At 32.4% G+C, this 19,332-nt stretch overlaps 3 protein-coding genes across 3 annotated transcripts; all 3 read left to right on the top strand.

The window, feature by feature from the left end:
- The first annotated feature begins 1,713 nt into the window (after positions 1 to 1,713).
- On the top strand, positions 1,714 to 2,819 carry LOC125195538 (probable glutathione S-transferase parA). Its single transcript, XM_048093676.1, has 2 exons — positions 1,714 to 1,791; positions 2,473 to 2,819. Exons 1-2 carry the CDS (start codon positions 1,714 to 1,716, stop codon positions 2,812 to 2,814), a joined length of 420 nt encoding a protein of 139 aa, XP_047949633.1. The 3' UTR covers positions 2,815 to 2,819.
- A 5,195-nt stretch (positions 2,820 to 8,014) lies between these two features.
- Positions 8,015 to 10,216, top strand: LOC125195539 (receptor-like protein EIX1). The gene has a single exon (XM_048093677.1). It carries the CDS (start codon positions 8,015 to 8,017, stop codon positions 10,214 to 10,216), a length of 2,202 nt encoding a protein of 733 aa, XP_047949634.1.
- A 4,383-nt stretch (positions 10,217 to 14,599) lies between these two features.
- LOC125195540 (receptor-like protein EIX2) lies at positions 14,600 to 18,627 on the top strand. The gene is made up of 2 exons (XM_048093678.1): positions 14,600 to 15,050; positions 17,957 to 18,627. Exons 1-2 carry the CDS (start codon positions 14,600 to 14,602, stop codon positions 18,625 to 18,627), a joined length of 1,122 nt encoding a protein of 373 aa, XP_047949635.1.
- The last annotated feature ends 705 nt before the right edge of the window (positions 18,628 to 19,332 follow it).

Genomic DNA, 19,332 nt, shown 5'->3' on the forward strand with positions numbered 1-19,332 from the left:
GAAGACAATGAGATACTTAAAGGGGACAAAAGATTTTATGCTCACATTTAGGAAATCTGATCAATTAGAAGTGATTGGATATTCCGATTCAGATTATGCTGGATGTGTCGACTCTAGAAAATCAACCTTTGGTTACATTTTTCTTATGGCTGGAGGAGCCATATCATGGAAGAGTGCCAAGCAGAGTTCTATTTCGACATCCACCATGGAAGCTGAATTTATAGCTTGCTTTGAAGCATCTATTCAAACTACGTGGTTGCGAAATTTTATTTCAGGACTTGGTGTTGTCTCCTCAATATCCAAGCCCTTGAAATTGTATTGTGATAATAGTGCAGCCGTGTTTTTCTCTAAGAATGAAAAGTATTCAAAAGGAGCTAAACACATGGAATTAAAGTTTCTTTCCGTCAAAGATGAAGTTCGGGAACAAAGAATATCTATAGAACATATAAGCACACAGCTTATGGTTGCTGATCCATTGACTAAGGCATTACCGCCTAAGACATTTATGGAACAAGTCAATAGAATGGGTCTTGGGTATGGAAATGTCTAATCTTTATGTATCCATGTTGGTCCAGACACTTATGTTATAGATATTTTGAATTCAATAAAGTTGTTTCTACTTTTCCTGCATATACTTATTATTTGATATGCATATGTACGTTTTTAGTATTAATGTAGGAGGTCTTGAAATAAGACAATTACGGACGCGGTGTCACTTATAGATTATATTAGAGTGGATACCGGTGATGTGGTACATGGAAGGAACTATATCGATTGAATGATATACGCCCGCCATGACCCGCATTAGTAGTCTCTCTAATATAATACTTATGTTTACCAATGATGAAAGTATTTATAAAGTCCAATATTATGCGCGCCTTATGTTTACTATGTCTATTTTACTTTGGCTCTGTCAAGTGTGACAAGTGGGAGAATCGAAAACTTTGTGTCCCACATGTTCGCCAAGTGGGAGAATGTAAGTTTTATGTCTCACATATGTGACAAGTGATAGAATCCTAAATAGAATTGGATTTTTAATATAATACATTGACTTGGTATTAGACACTTTTTTCCTAATTATTAAATGAGACGTTTCTTAGACATGTGATTAATTATCGGCCAAATCAATTAGTCGTATAATTTCAAAGACTAATAAGGAAAATGGAATTATGGCCTTAATTACAACTTATTGGCAAATCATATAATTCCAACTCCTACCAAATGAATATATTATTATATATATAGTTTTGGTTTGTCCACGACAATCAAAGAAAATAACTATATATTTTAATAACAAATATGGTAAGGAATCATGTTTATGATTGTCATTAAACTTGGGAATCAAGTTTTATAGAAAAGAAACGTTATTATTATATTATTATATAGTCTCTTTGATGGAAAGGGCTTTTAGGGTTTGATAATTATGGTTTGTCCTCTCTCTGCCTATAAATACAAGTGTGGGATCCCATCAAATCACACACATTAAGAGAACACATAAACGAGGGAAAGAGAGAGAAACAAATCCTTGGAGTTGGAGTTGCGCCACCACGCCAAAGAAAGTCCGAGGAAGTTCGTCTCCTCCTTCCTTAATCGCTTCCGCTATGGATCGCCAAGGTATGTTTCGATCCTATTATGTTTATGGTTTTACGTGAAATACATGATATTCGAAGATCTTGCTTTATTTATATTCAATTATGTATTCTTGAATATATGATGATAAATTATGTCCAACATTGTGATCCTTACCAAAGAGCTCAAGCGAGGTTCTTGGCTGATTATATAGACAAAAAGGTACTACATCCGTCCTTGAAATATAGAAACTTTTGAAATGGTACGGGTTTATATGCATAATTGGTAAAATATGAGAGAATAATGGGTAAAGTAAGAGAGAGGAAGAGAAAAAGCCATCGAAATAGAGTTTGTGGGTTGTGGGGTTCATTTCTTAAAGTAGAAAGTTTAAAAGGTTTTATTTTTAAGAGACAGAGGTAGTATATATTGTCTGGTTATAGTCAATTGCAAATAGTTTTACATGTGCTATATTAGTATGATACTGTCCACTTTGGACATAGTCTTCGCAATTTTATACTCCCTCCGTCCCAGAAAGATTGTCCCAGTTTATTTTCTGCACTCGTTTTGCAAAAATAATAATAAATATGTAAAATTGAAAGAGAGTAAAATAAAAGAAAGAATAATGTAGGTAAGACTATTATCTACATTATTCTCTCTTTTAATTTACTTTCTTTCTACTTTAACTATTTATTATTATTTTTGCGAAACGAGTGTGAAAAAGAAAATGAGACAATCTTTCTGGGACGGAGGGAGTATAATCTTAATTTGTAGGATTATACATTGCGTGCAACTTTACTAATTATTTCCTGATGTGGGACGGGGTTTGCACATCAGCAAGTTTGATGTTGTAAAATTGTTTGATGCTACTTAAACTTGTTTATATAACTTGATAATGAATTGTAGGTAATGGAAACCGGAAATTTGATATGGTGTGAGGAGCGAGAAGAGAAAGAGGCGGGTAAGAAGGGGTTCGCGGAGTTCATGAAGCAGATGGAGTCGGAGCTTGGCGATAAGCCATTCTTCGGCGACAACGGCTTCGGGTTTTTGGATGTGGCTTTGATCACATATACCCCATGGTTCAAGACCTTCGAAATCTGCGGCGATTTTAGCATCCAACAAGATTATCCCAAATTAAGTTCATGGGTAAAGAGGTGTTTGGAGATAGAGAGTGTGTCTAAATCATTGGCAGATCCCGACAACATTTACAACTTCTATTTGACCATTAAGAAAAAGCGTGTCATTTAAATTTCTATTCGTTTATCAATAAAAAAAAGACTAGCCTTCACTAGTCTTGTGTCAATCATGATGTATTTTCCATGTGAAATTAATTGTAAAATAAAATGACTAGCATTCACTAGTCTCGTGTCAATCATATTGTATTTTCCATGTGAAATTAATTATTATAGTGTTGTAGTATAATACTCCCTCTGTTCCACTAGAAATGAAACGTTTTCCTTTTTGGATTGTCCCATTAAAAATGAAACGTTTCTTAAAATAGAAATAACTTCATCTCTACTTTTTTCTCTCTCTTACTTTACTCTCTCTTCTTTAACTCATAAAACAACACTACATAAAATCCTGTGCCAAAAAGCAAACGTTTTATATTTATTGGGACGGAGGGAGTATTTACTTTTAGCCTTTCCCATTAATATATGTAATATGTCATGTCTCTATAATAATTTATCCTATTATACTCCCTCCGTCCATGAAAAATAGGTAACTTTCATTTTCTGCGCTCGTTTTAAAAAAATAATAATAAATAGTTAAAGTGAAAAGAAAGAAAAGTAAGAAAAAATAATAATAAATAGTTAAAGTGGAGAGAAAAAAAAGTAAGAGAGGAAATAATATAGCCAAGAGACTTCTCAACATTATTCTCTCTCGTACTTTACTTTCTCTCCACTTTAACTATTTATTATCATTTTTTCAAAACGAGTGTAGAAAATGAAAGTTTATTTTTCAGAGGGAGTATATGACAAGAATATTTAAACAAGGAAACTATTTCATATTATGATAGTAATATGCATTAACCCCACAAAGATCTGGTCATTGATACGATTCCCATATTTTGCTACCTTGAAGAGTTTATTTTAATATTAAATAAAGATATCGAATCATGATTTGGCTAGATATTAAAAGAAATAATATGATTTGATAGAAACAGTATTTAAATAAAAGTTTAAAAATATTCGAGCACCGAAGTGCTAATATTTAGCTGGCTTTAAATGGGCCACATATTGGGTCTAAGTTGAAATGGGCTTCAAACATAAAAATTTCTCATTAGCTAATTATTCTAGGTCCACTTTCAGCTCTCTGTCTTCAAATAATTTAGAGTAGTATCTTCAATTTTATTTTGGCACAAGTATAACTAAGATAATTAACTAGAGTTATATAATTCAATCAAAGTTTATACACTCTTTTAATTATTATTCACACACACAACATACCACACTCCACACACATTGGCTGACTCAAACATCTATATTAAGAATGTCTAACTACTGTTAAAATTTACTAATCCAAAAATTAGAGTCTAGATTTTTTAAGTTCAAAAGACTAGTATAAAATAATACTACTAGTAAAATTTATACTCAAACACCGCTTTGCTATTATGGTAGAATTTTGTTATTGAACACGACTTGGAGTCTTGATACACAGGGGAGGGAGTGATCAATTGCTAACTGATCATTTAATTGTTAACTACAACTAATTTAAGGCTATAGGATTTTAGAAAGCGTGTGGTCTACAATTTGCCACGTGTAATTTTCGTTTTTATTAATAAAATCAAAAAAGATTAAAAAAAACGCCAAATTAGGGTTTTAGATGAAAATGTCAATATAGTGTTTCGAAAATATCAACAAAATGCTTTGAGAATGTCAACACGATGCTTTAAGAATGTTAACCAATTGCTTATATTGAAATTCTACATGTATTATATTGACATATTTTATATACTATGTTGATATTTCTGTTTTACGAAAAAATTGAAAAATTTTTGAATTTTTTTTCAAATTTTGACGTCGGAACATATGTATATATGATATCGTTGGAATCCTTATAAAATTATCTTTAATCTGATATATGTTATATGAATTTAAAGTTTTGGGATTTCTTTTAAAAGTTAGTTATAACTAAACACGTAGTTAATTGACATTAATACCCCTATTCATATTTTATGGAATTAATCCTATGGCTTTATTGACGTTTTTTGTTGATCGTATTGATATTTCTTGGTTGATGATCTAGACCCTTAATTTGAATATCTAATGGCTATTATTTAGTTGTAGTTAGCAATTAGGTATTGAGTTAGCAATATAACACTCCCCTGGATACATATATTTTACTTTTTATTCCATCCGTCTTATAAAAATAGTCTCATTTTTTAATTTTGGTTCATCCCATAAATTTAGTTCATTTCTATTTTTAGTACTGGTGAGATGAATATCATTTTCTTTTTATCTTTCTCCTACTTTGTAAAATTTCACTTTTAAAAGAGTAAAGGTCAATTGTGGTTCTTAACATATGACCAAAATTTGAATTTGGTCCAAATCATTCACTTTTTGAAAAAAAGGTTCATAACAAATGAAACGAAGTAGTCTTTTTTTTACAGTTCCGTCAAAAACTTAACAGTCAATACTAATTGCACAGTAGCATAACCGTTAGTTTTTTGACGCCTCCGACAATTTGTTATGAACTTTTTTTTTCAAAAAGTGAATATTTGGACCAAACTCATATTTTGGTCATATATTTAGGACCAAAATTGACCTCTTACTTCTTTTAAAAACATATCTTCTTCCAAATCCATAGTTTTATGGAATAGAGAGTATTTTGCAATTATTGAAAAGTTTCTCTGGTTATTTACTGATGGTTATTTACTGATGAAGTAATTTCAGGAAACCATGATTTTTAACTTTACATCTCCTCCTGACTTTTTTTTAATTGAATTTATCACATGGCTACATTTTATCTTGTAGTCTTGTAGTGCAATAATTGTTGAAAAAACTCTCACACGTCACATCAAATAGTACGGTAGTCATTTATTGGAAAAGATTTGTACTTCTTCAAACTTGACTCAAGTCTTCGGTAAATTAATTAGGATAACAACAACAATGGGGTTGAATAAATAGAGTATAACCGTAAAGATATATATTAAAGACAAAATTTTACAATTAAAGACAAAATTTTTTAGCATGGAATATTAAAATAACTTAACTATGAGAAACTTTCTTAAATTAAAAAATGACTCAACTATCAGAATACATAGAAAGCAATAGAACAAATGGTTCGTTCCTTTCGCTTTTTGTTGATTTTCTCTAAATATCTCTAATTTCATACCAAAAATCGTTTTATTATTTCAAATAAAATGGATCAAATCGTTGCAAGCGTGTTCATTTCATTTTATAAATATCAGAGGAGCTTAATGACTATTTGCTAATGTTTTCTAGTTTGCAATTTAGTACTCCCCACCTCCATAAAAATATGTGCACTTTTCATTTCCATCCGTCCCACAAAAATATGTGCATTCTATTTTAGGAAAATTATCTATCAATTTAATAATGTTGGTCTCACTATCCACTAACACTACTTTAACTACTATTTTCCTCCTCTCTCTTATTTTTACTATATTATTCTCCTCTTCTTTCTTACTTTAACAATTTTTTCTTAATTCTCGTGTCGTCGCAAATGCATATATTTTTTTGGGACGAAGGGAATAGTATACTTGTCGATTTAATAGCAATAATTCCCCCTCTCAGATAGTGATTGCCACCAGTGGCTTATCCTGGAATCAAAAATCGTGGGGTAGAACCGATCGAGATTATAAATATAATATTTTAATAAATATCTATAAACAAAAATTCATAAAAGTATAAATACCACAATCTTTTAATCGTTTTATTTCTGTAATTTTTATTTTCTTATCTATAAGTATAACCATTATTCACTATACTAAACTCACACAAATTGGGTGACTTATATCTCTGAATTATTGGTTGAAATTAGACTAGAAGTGTTTTACTAATTTAATTGCGTTTCATCATCCATAGTTAATCCAACAATTTAGAAGAATATGATTTTTTTTTTCAAAAAATAGTACTATTAGAAAATTTATAATAACACATGACAGGACACAAATTACTCTAGGAACAAAATTCATAAACACAGTATTTTATGAGTTTTTAATATAGCAAACATAACTTTGCTATTTTGAACATAACTTTTCTTTGAATTTGGACTCAAGTTCTTACGCGAAATTATACTACCTATTGTTTATGAATCAGTCAAACTGATTTTTTGTATTTGTATTTGAATACCACATATATTTTATCTTTTATTTTGTATTTATTGGAGAATTTATAATCTTTGTATATTATCATTACGAACTGTCTTCCATTTTATTATGTCATATTTTCGTGAATTAGTCAACCTTCGCTTTACTATTTGGTCTTTTTCCATTGATTTTGAATGCAATTTTTACGTTAAATTTTGTTTATATCTTGGAAGAGAAGTGATTAATGTACAACTAAACAAAATGCATAATTAAAAAATAAATTTCAGCCATTAGATGAAATAATGGAAGGATGAGATTGAATGAATTTTGAAAACACTGAGTTCACAATAAGAGTGTTTTAGTTCACTCCGTGTTTTCAAATTCACTAAACATGAATTTGAAAACACGAACCAACTAAACCTAAACCCGTCACTATAATGACATTTCCGTTCAATCTGTTTTCAAATATATGTTACGAATAATAAACTAAAACAAATTTATAGTGACCAAAACGCAATTGTAGTGAACTCTGTGTTCTAGTGTATATTTATACATTTATCCTTACATTGCAAATATAATTATTTAAAGATTTTAAATAATCTTTATACATAAATTTATGGTAAAAATATGAAAACAATTAAAATAAATAATTGGAGAATGAATATATTTAAATCATATAAGTGAAGAATATGTATATAAATGGGAAACAATAAGCATAATAAATGGGTAATGGATAATATAATACTCCTGATTGTATGCATAAAAAAGACTTTTAATTCATGAGAGTTGACTCAAGTCTTTGGTGATCACTTTTTCCAATTGCTTTACTATCTGTCTTTTTCATTCATTTCGAACCCAATTCTTACGCTACGTTACACTGTCTAATCATGCAATTTGTCCAAATATTTTTTAGAAACTGTATCAATTTTATGTTTACCTCTATTTAAAGCGTTGGAGTTGATACAATGGAGTATCCCACAGATACAGTTCATTTCCATCCATCACAAAAGAGATTATGATTTCTAAAAAAATAATAGCAATCAAATTTGTTTTTGTTGTTCTTTCCTGTTTGTTTGTTTCAGGAGATGTGAAAGTGAGATGCATAGAGAATGAGAGAGAAGCTCTTCTTAGCTTCAAGAATGGCCTCATCGATAATCATCGTATTAATTCGTTGGTTCCATGAAACAATTACAACACTTGTCTCTTAGCAGTAGTAAATTTTCTGGGGTCATTCCTCCTCAGTTAAGGAACCTTACCAACCTACGCACACTTGACCTTAGTGTGAATGATTTTGGAGGCATTCCTATCCCAGAATTCATTGGCTCCATGAAACAATTACAACACTTGTATCTTAGTAGTTCTAACTTTTCTAGGAGTATTCCTACTCAGTATGGGAACCTTACCAACCTACGCACACTCGATCTCTCGCAAAATTCTTTGAGTTCCATATCTCCTTTTATGTTTGGTTCCGTATTTGGATCACTCGAAACATTGCTCTTGTCTGATAATCAATTCACGGGTTTAATGCCAAGCCTGAGAGCGTTTCCTTCATTGATAGAATTGGACCTTTCATATAATAACTTTACAGACTCCATTCCTCTAAGTATTGGCCAACTCTCCAAGCTTCAACATCTAGATCTTTCTCATAATTCTTTGGAAGGTTTAGTTCCTCCAAGTATTGGCCAACTCACCAAGCTTCAAATTCTGTATCTTTCCCATAATTCTTTGGAAGGTTTAGTCTCTGAATCCCACTTCTCTAAGCTTTATAAGCTGGCGTCACTAGATCTATCATTCAATCCATTATTGATGTTGGATACTTCCCTTAATTGGAGTCCACCTTTTCAGTTGAATGACTTATCTTTAGCCAGGTGCAGTGTGGGCCAATTTCCAAAATGGATTCAAACTCAGATGAATTTGTCTTACCTTGATCTCAGTGGTGCCAATATAACAGATGAAGCCCCAAGGTGGTTGTGGAATATGTCTTCTTCACTATACCACTTATATCTTTCCGAGAATCAAATAAGTGGCACAGTTCCAAATATCTCATCCATGTCCATTGGGTTTATGGATCTTAGTTACAATCAATTCTCGGGTCGTATACCACCATTTCCTGCCGATGCTTATGTTGTTTTATTGAGTGGAAATATGCTCTCCGATTCAATTTCATCTATTTGCAAAACTCGCCAACAGAGCCTTCGCTACCTTGACCTCTCCAATAATCAGTTGGAAGGGGAGGTTCCCAACTGCTGGGAGAACATGCCCAACTTGGAAATCCTTAATTTGGCTAACAATAACTTTTTGGGTGAAATTTCTTTCTCTTTGGGCGGTTTACCATATCTTAGGACACTACGAATGCATGGTAATAATTTATGTGGTGAATTGCCTAATAGTTTGAGACTTTCCCAAAGATTGAGTTTCATTGATGTTGAAGGAAACAAGTTGACAGGAGAGATCCCATTTTGGATTGGCCAGCTGTATGAATTGTTCTTTCTAAACCTTCGTGGAAATAAATTGCATGGAAGTATTCCTTCCGACATATGCAATCTTACTAATATTCAAGTTCTGGATTTGTCTATAAACAATCTATCTTGGATAATACCTGATTGCTTCAACAAATTTACTGCCTTCTCGAGTGAGGATGTGCTATTCGATACCCGTCAACATGAATATCTTTTTGGTCAAGTATTATTTGTTGACTTTCTGCCCAATGTGCCCATACATCTTGCACCTCATATTGAGCGCTATGGATATTCATCATTACATTGGAAAGGTAAGGAACATGAGTATTGGGAAAATATCAGGTTTCTCAAACTCATTGATTTTTCGAGCAATAGATTGACCGGAAACATTCCCAAATCATTTTCCACTATGAGAGGATTGATATCCTTGAATTTGTCAAGAAATAGTTTGACAGGATTAATTCCAGATATTGGTAATATGCATATGCTATATTCTCTTGATCTATCTCATAACCAACTCTTGGGCAAGATACCTACAAGTTTGGCAGAAGTACACACTCTTGGTTTTCTTGATCTGTCGAACAACAATTTGTCCGGAAAAATCCCAACGGGTACTCAACTACAGAGCTTCAATGCATCGTCTTATGCTGATAATGATGGACTATGTGGCGACCCTCTGCCAAACTGCCCCACCAATAATCCATGGGACAACATGAATGAGAAAGATGGAAACAACTTCTCATTTATGGAAGAAGTTGGCATATCAATGGGCTTTGGTTTTATCTTTGGATTTTGGGGAGTTATTGGCTCATTCATATTGAAGAAATCATGGAGAATCGCATTCTTTAACTCGTTTGATGCTGCTGGAGATTGGTTCCACGTCATGATTGTTGTGTTTGTATCCAAATGGAGAAGAAGCTGAAACATGCAGGTAATATCAACTAGATTTCTTGCCATTAAATGCAGTTTTTGGTTAATTTTCGCTAAAAACATAAAATTTACTCCAACTTTCACATTACTTTTACAATATTACAATCGAGATTTGATCCTCGGATTCATAACATCCCCATATGTTTCAGCGGTGGAAGTTGAAACTGCGCGCATTGGTGTTCAATTAAGGTGAAAGAAGCTCATGACCAGTGATCTTTCCAAGTTAATGTAGTAATTTTGTTGTTTTTATCATCTCTTTTTGTGTGAATTGTGTCAATCTTATTTCACCTCATTTCAGTTATTTTTCCTTTGCTATGTCAACTTTATTTTGGTGTATATTTGCTTTCTTCTATAAACGAGTGATTATGTTTGTGTTTTTGCATTTTCAGCACTTTGTTTGCATTGGAGGAAAATGTTATGCATATGCACTATAAATAGGAGGCATTATTATCATTCAAACTAATGAAGTAATGAGTATATGAATTTTATATTAATATCCACAAAGCTCTGGTACTCGATACGATTCCCACCTTTTGTTATACTTTTATAATTTTAATAAAAGGAACAATGACATATTAATATTCTTATACGTATAATATTTTTAAATATTATACTCTATATTATTATTTGGTGCTTCTTACCTTCAACTATTTGTTTTCTTATTCAATAAAGGGTTCAAACCTCACCAACCGCTGGGAGACTTTCGGCCTTAATCTGCAAGTCCGTTGAGAGGATTAATCCGATTCCGCCAAAGGTGGATTCGGAATACCTGTGGTCAAACAAAAAAAAATAAAGCTATACAGTCACGATTGATTGAATGATTGATATAGAAATATACTTTTATAAATATTAATAAAGGGATTAATAATAAATTAGTAGTCTTATTGAATATTTAAATTTTTTTATATTACTATTTCGTTGTGCTTCTTATAGACTGAGATAATGATTTGATTAAAAACAGTATTTAAATCAAATTTAAACAATATTCGAGCACTGAATTGGTGCTACAATTTAGCTGGGCCATCCACTCAAACAGGGTGACTCAAATTCCTGAATAGTTTGGGTTTAGTGGATAAACGTTTTTACTAATTGTGTTTTTTTTATGATTAAAAGAACATAAATTTAAAGTTTGTATCACGGTGGATATGAACTGAACCCGAGAACATTAAGCACTTTACCACTAGGCCTAACTAATCGTGTCTTGTTATCAATAACAAGTTGCATGATTGCTAAAATTAATTAAATCCAAAATTAATTTTTATAAATACAAAAAATTAGTATACTAAATTTATAATAAAATATGACGTGACAAAACTAATTGTATGACAAAAAAATTTTTATGATTAAAAGAACATAAATTTAAAGTTTGTATCACGGTGGATATGAACTGAACCCGAGAACATTAAGCATTTTACCACTAGGTCTAACTAATCGTGTCTTGTTATCAATAACAAGTTGCATGATTGCTAAAATTAATTAAATCCAAAATTAATTTTTATAAATACAAAAAATTAGTATACTAAATTTATAATAAAATATGACGTGACAAAACTAATTGTATGACAAAATTTATAAAATGACTGAAAGTTGACTCAAGTCTTCGATGCCCACTTTTCCACTTGATTTCTCTTTCACTTCATCTTTCTAATTAAAAGCAAGACTAACATGCTCGAAAAAGTTTTCCTAGTGAAACCATTCCACGCGTTTTCCTTTTATTATTTTGCATTTCTTTTGTAAAATAATCGCAATTTTATAGCATGATTGATGAGAAATATATCTATGCATATAATTATACTAGGAGTGCGTTATAATGATAACTTTTTTAAATTGTTAACTTACTAACTCATCAACTTCAGCACAGTGTATTAAAAATGTCAACACGATCACATTAAAATATCAACTCAGATTTTTGTTGACATTTTAATAAAATACTGTGTTAGACATTTAAATATTAATATCAACATAATATATTAAAATGTCAACTTAAGTTTATGTTGACATTTCATTATCATTGTGACGATATTTTTAATACACTACGTTGATGAGTTATCAAGTTAACCATTTATCACACCCATCATCGCTATTTATCTTGTCTTATTTTTCATTGATTGTGAACGCAATTCATACGCTACGCTAAACTGCCCAATCATGAATTATCTACAAAGAATTTTAGAAATCGTATCAATTTTATCTACACCTATTTAAAGTGTCTTCAATAAAATACAAATATATTGCTATATTTAAGTAATTTTGAATAATTCTAGTTGTGATTATTGAACTCCAGTCTACACCTGTATTAGGTTACGAGATTGTAAATTTTTTAATTATCTCGACTTTTTATGTATAAATATATTGTTTTGTTGTGAAAATAATTATTCTCTCAATTCAAGTTGAGAATACATGAAGCTTGACCATAATGCAATAAATGAGTTGAAATGGTAAAAAAAAAAAAGAAAAAGAAATCCCAATCAGGTGGCCGACATCTTATTCATTAATCTTATTCAAAATTAATTACAGACTTGACTTTAAGGTCATCCAAAGACCTCGAAATTTAAATTATATTATTTCAAAATATTTATATTCGACGATTATCAAATTTCAAACTTTGTGATTGGGAGATATTTATGAATTCATAAACTATAAGCTTCAATTCTTCGATCTTCATGCATGCAACGTTAAACTCGTCACTGAATTGATAAGAGACATATATACATATTATATTTTATATATAATCATCACGAATTATATTTAAATTTATTATGTAGATTTATGATTATAATTTAGTCAGCCTTCAGTTTACTATTTAGTCTTTATTTTCGTTTAGTTTGAACGCATTCATACATTAAATTTTGTTTATTTGTTGGAAAAATATTTTCGTCATTTAAAATAACCTCAGCCCCATTTCTACGTTATGTAATCATTGATTATTTTTAAAAATTCGATTCACACTTGATCACCTTCTTAATTTCATTTTAGAATTGAAACTGTACTGTTTGATCTTTGCTATTTAAAGCGTTGGAGTTGATACAATGGAGTATCCCACAAATACAAATCACTTCCATTCCATACATCAGTAAAGAGAGTATGATTTCCGATAAAACAATAGTAATCAAATTTGTTCTGCTTCTTCTTTTGTGTGTGTTTGTTTCAGGAGACGCAGAAGTGAGATGCATAGAGAGTGAGAGAGAAGCTCTTCTAAGCTTCAAGAGTGGCCTCATCGATGAGCATGGTATGCTCTCGTCGTGGCGAGGCGATGGATGCTGCAAATGGTATGGTGTGGAGTGCAGCAACACTACTGCCCATGTCATCGCCCTCCGACTTCATTCGAATTTTCCTGCAATTTTAGGGGGTAAGATTGCCTCTTCGTTGCTTGAGTTGCATCATTTAAATCATCTTGACCTCAATTCGAATGATTTTGGAGGCATTCAAATCCCAGAATTCATTGGTTCAATGAAACAATTACAATACTTGGATCTTAGCTGGTCCAACTTTTCTCGGAGCATTCCTCCTCAGTTAGGGAACCTTATAAACCTGCATTCACTCAACCTCGGTTGGAATGATTTTGGAGGCATTCCAATTCCAAAATTCATTGGTTCCATGAAACAATTACAACACCTATTTTTTCAAGACTAATTTTTCTGGGAGCATTCCTCCTCAGTTGGGAAACCTTACAGACCTACTCTCACTTGACCTCAGTTGGAATGATTTTGGAGGCATTCCAATTCCAAAATTCATTGGTTCCATGAAACAATTACAACACTTGTTTCTTCAAGACTCTAATTTTTCTGGAAGCATTCCTTCTCAGTTAGGAAACCTTACGGACCTGCTCTCACTTTACCTCAGTTGGAATCAATTTGGAGGCATTCCAATCCCAAAATTCATTGGTTCAATGAAACAATTACAATACCTGGATCTGTTGGTGTTACTTTTGTGGGAGCATTCCTCCTCAGTTAGGAAACCTAACCGAGGTATGCTCACTTGACCTTAGTTCGAATAATTTTAGAGGCATCTGAATCCCTGAATTCATTGGTTCCCTTCAAAAATTACAACAATTGTCTCTTGTGGGTTGTCAGTTTTCTGGGATTGTTCCTTCCTAGCTAGGTAACCTTACCAACCTACGCTCACTTGGCCTCGGTGAAAATGATTTTGGAGGCATTCCAATCCCAGGATTCATTGGTTCCATGAAACAATTACAACACTTGTATCTTAGTCGTTCTAACTTTACTGGGATCATTCCTCCTCAAGGAACCTTACCAACCTACACTCACTTGATCTTTCATATAACTCTTTGTGTTCTGGATCTCTTTCTCCACGTGGTTTTGTATTAGAATCACTCAAAATATTGGACTTGTCCAATAATCACTTTAACGGATCAATGCCAGACCTGAGAGTATTTCCTTCTCTGACAGAATTGCAGCTTTCGAACAATAACTTTACAGGCTCCATACCTGTCAGTATTAGTCAACTCTCCGAGCTTCGAGTTTTAGATCTTTCTGGTAATGCTTTGGAAGATTCAGTTCCTCTAAGCATTGGCCATCTCTCCAAGCTTCAAGTTCTAGATCTTTCTAATAATTCTTTGGAAGGTTTATTCAGTGAGTCCCACTTCTCCAAGCTTCATAAGTTAAAGGCACTAGATCTATCTTCGAATTCATTAATCTTGGATATTGCCTCTAATTGGTGTCCTCCTTTTCAGTTGGATAGTTTATGTTTAGTCGGGTGTAATGTGGGCCCATATTTTCCAAAATGGCTCCAAACTCAGAGGAATTTGGGAAGACTTTATCTCACTAGCGCCAACATACGAGATAAAGCCCCCAAGTGGTTAGGAAGTATGTCTCCTCTGGAAGTATTATTCTCAGGTCCTTTACCATTACTTCCTCTCAATACTAATGTAATAAACTTGGGTGGAAATATGTTATCGTCTTCAATTTCATCTATCTGCAAAACTCGCCTTCAAGATCTTGAAATATTTGACCTTTCAAATAATCAGTTGGAAGGAGTGGTTCCCAACTGGGAGAAAATGCCCACGTTGTTATACTCAATCTGGCTAACAACAATTTTTCGGGTGAAATTCCTCGCTCTCTTAGCTCTTTGCATAGCCTCTGTTTCATGTTTTCATTTGTAAATCTTACATTTGTTGTGAATTGTGTCAATGTTTGTGTTTTTATACTTAGTTTCTTGCACTTTAAATCCATATCCACACTTTGCAAATGTCAGCTTTGAGTTTTTTTCAATGATTTTCAACCAAAACAAATTAGTTAAAATCACATCCCAACATATTCTTGATTGATTTCTTTATTTCTTGAATAAACTCTAATTGTAGCCTTATTATTTTCTTCAATTACCAATTTTCTTTATTCTAACAGCATATAGCATAATCTAAATACAAAATAGTACAATGTAAAACCTCAAACAACAAATTCACTAAACCAAATCCAATTTCAAAAAATTATCCATATCAATTAATCAAATTAATTAACTTATACAAAAACAAGAAAGGACTAAGCTTTATTATACTACCCTAATAATCATATAAAAAAAAGTAGAAACATCCAAAACAAGAAATCAATCATATGCTTTTAGCTGTCATCAAATGTGAGGATCATAGATTAAATTAACACAACAAAGGGACTAACCTCGATTACAAGAAAATGAGTGATTTATCTAAATTAGTAATTGCTTATTCTGCTTTTGAATTTGAAAATCTCTGTAGCTAAATTATCTAAATAAAAGTAATGGTTGTTTTAAAAAAAAAAAAAAAGTTCCCCAAATTGATAGTAATTGTAAAACTAAGACTTTAAATGGGCTTTAGAAGTAGAAATGGGCTTTAAACACGCTAGTAGCAGTGGACCTCATGATGGAATGAAGCTGATCAAATTTAACTGGGCCCAAAATGTGGGCTTTCAACATAATATCTTGTCAATAAATGCCAACTCTATTTTTTTTGGCCCATTAGAAAATATTAACAGATAACAAAATAATATCAAAACAGAAAATATCAACACAATGTCAATGGTTGATGACACTATATTGATATTGCGTTAACATTATGTTGGCATCGTATTGCCATTGTGTTGACATCAGAATCTTGAAGTTTTATACTACATTGCGTTGACGATGTGTTGAAAAGTTTGGAGCTTGTACTACCCCTACTTTTCTACTATATCTTTACATAATTTTATTTCTTTAATTTTATTTTATTATGCGTAAATAGATAATAAATTAACTTATACATAAACATGGTGTACTACAAATTTCCCAATAATTATATATAAAGGAAGTAGAATCAGTCAAAACAAGAAATCAATAATCAAATGTAAGGATCATAGACAAGAAATTAGTACTAACCTTGATTACAAAAACCAAAGCGCAACTGCGGAAAGTGTGAGATTCTTTTGAATTCCGATTGCTTATTCTACTTTTGAATTTAAAAAAGTTTATCTCTGAGGCAAAGTAATCCGAATTACTTTAAATATAAAAACTTGGCAAATATGAATTTAGGTCATACTCTTATAAAACGGAGGCTGACATATTTAGCTGGGCTTTAAATAGGCCAAATATTGAGCCTAAAAAGCTGAACTTGGCTTTAAATATAAAAACTTGGCAATATTGATTAGTTTATTCCCTTTGCTAGATTTCCCCCCACCATTTTATTCTCTCATGTTCCCTGAGAGTATGTCTAAATCATTGGTCTGACTCAATTTCCTGAGAAAACAACTGGTGTGAGGTATATAGACTATATGGACTCTCTTTTCCTAACAGGCTAATGTTTTGGATGAGTTCTCATGTTTGGTTTATGTAAGATATGACAACATTTACAACTACTATTTGACCCTTAAGGAAAAAAGTGGCCTTTAAATTTCTATTCTTTAGTAAAAAAATAGCGTGGCAGTACTCACCAGTCTTGTGTCAAAGATGATGCATTTTCCGTTTGTATAATAAGTATTTACTTTAAGCCTTTCCCATTAATATATATGTGAAATGTCACGTCGACAATACTAAGATTATGATGCTTATAATTCATAGTAATATGCGTTAATAACCCCACAAAGATAGATCTGGTCATCGATATGATTCCCACATTTTGTTACCTTTAAAACTTTAAGTATTTGCTTTCATATTAAATAAAGCTATCGAATCATTTTTCATACAAAGTTAACAAATCATGAATTAGCTAGACATGGAAAGATGGTATTATAAATTTAAATAAAAGAAATAATAATAAATTAATATTTTTTTACTGGTATCTCTGTCCCATAATATGAGTCCACTTTTACCATTTTACTATGTCCCACAACAAGAGTTCACTTTCACTTTACTGTAAATGGAGTAATATTTAACTTTTTTTCATACTTTTACGTTGTGGTACTTACGTTCAAATAGTATTTGTTTTCTTACTAAATCAATTGTTTGGAATCGCCCTAAGACATGGATTTCTATCTTCAATTAGTAATTTGAAGGAAATCATGACTTAACATTATATAGTGACAGTGTGCATGTACCGAATCACATTCTATACGTAAACAGTGTTTGAAATACAACAACTCCACGCGTTTTGTCATTTCTTAGTGTGAAAGTGAGAATTTGTAAAGTAAAGCAACCGATCCGTGTTCTGCTATTTAAACCCACCAACTTGATATTCTTTCTCACAAATATACATAAGAAAGCATGATTTTGGATAAAAGAATAGCAATCAAATTTGTTCTTCTTGTTATTTCATTTGTGTTTGTTTCAGGAGATGCGCAAGTGAGATGCATCGAGAGGGAGCGGGAGGCTCTTCTTCGCTTCAAGAATGGCCTCATCGATGAGCATGGTATGCTCTCGTCATGGCAAATTGACGAATGCTGCAGATGGTATGGTGTTGTGTGCAGCAACACCACTGGCCATGTTATTGCCCTCCGACTTCATAGAAATGATATGTTCGAACATGATCAATATTTGAGAGGTATGATTGGCTCTTCATTGGTTGAGTTGCACCATTTAAATTATCTTGACCTTATTGGGAATGATTTTGGAGGCATTCCGATCCCAGAATTCATTGGTTCCATGAAACAATTACGACACTTGAATCTTTACTGGTGTAACTTTTCTGGAAGCATTCCTTCTCAGTTAGGGAACCTTACCAACCTACGCTCCCTTGACCTTAGTCAGAATGATTTTGGAGAAATTCCTATCCCAAAATTCATTGGTTCCATGAAACATTTACAACAATTGTCTCTTGTGTATTGCCACCTTTCTAGGACCATTCCTCCTCAGTTAGGGAACCTTACCAATCTACGCTCACTTGACCTTAGTATGAATGATTTTGGAGGCATTCCGATCCCAGAATTCATTGGTTCCATGAAACAATTACAACAATTGTCTCTTATGTATTGCCACTTTTCTGCGACATTCCTCCTCAGTTAGGGAACCTTACCAATCTACGCTCACTTGACTTCAGTTTCAATGATTTTGGTGGCATTCCAATCTCAGAATTCATCGGTTCCATGAGACAATGACAACACTTGTCTCTTATGAAATCTAACTATAGTGGGATTATTCCTCCTCAGTTAGGGAATCTTACCCACTTACGCTCACTTGATTTCTCGCGCAACTCTCTTACAGGTTACATTCCTCTATATATTAGCCAACTCTCCAAGCTTCAAGTTCTACATCTTTCTCAAAATTCTTTGGAAGGTGTAGTCTCTGAATCCCACTTCTCCAAGCTTGATAAGTTAAAGACACTAGATTTATCCTTCAATCCATCATTGATATTTGATTTTTCATCTGATTGGATTCCTCCTTTTACATTGAGTCACATATCTTTAGGCGGGTGCAATGTAGGCCCATATTTTCCAAAATGGCTCCAAACTCAGAGGAATTTGTCATACCTTAATCTAAATGGTGCCAATATAAAGGATGAAGCCCCAAGGTGGTTGTGGAGTACATTTCCTCTATTAGAAGGCTTATCTCTCCCCCACAATCAAATAAGTGGTCCAATTCCGAATCTCTCATACTCCTCCATTCAGTATATGAATCTTAGTTACAATCAATTCTCAGGTCCTTTGCCATTACTTCCGCCCAATGCTACTGGCATATTCTTAAGTGGAAATATGATTTTTGCCTCAATTT

This window comes from Salvia hispanica, chromosome 6 (genome assembly GCF_023119035.1).
Source record: "Salvia hispanica cultivar TCC Black 2014 chromosome 6, UniMelb_Shisp_WGS_1.0, whole genome shotgun sequence".
Lineage (NCBI taxonomy): Eukaryota > Viridiplantae > Streptophyta > Magnoliopsida > Lamiales > Lamiaceae > Salvia > Salvia hispanica.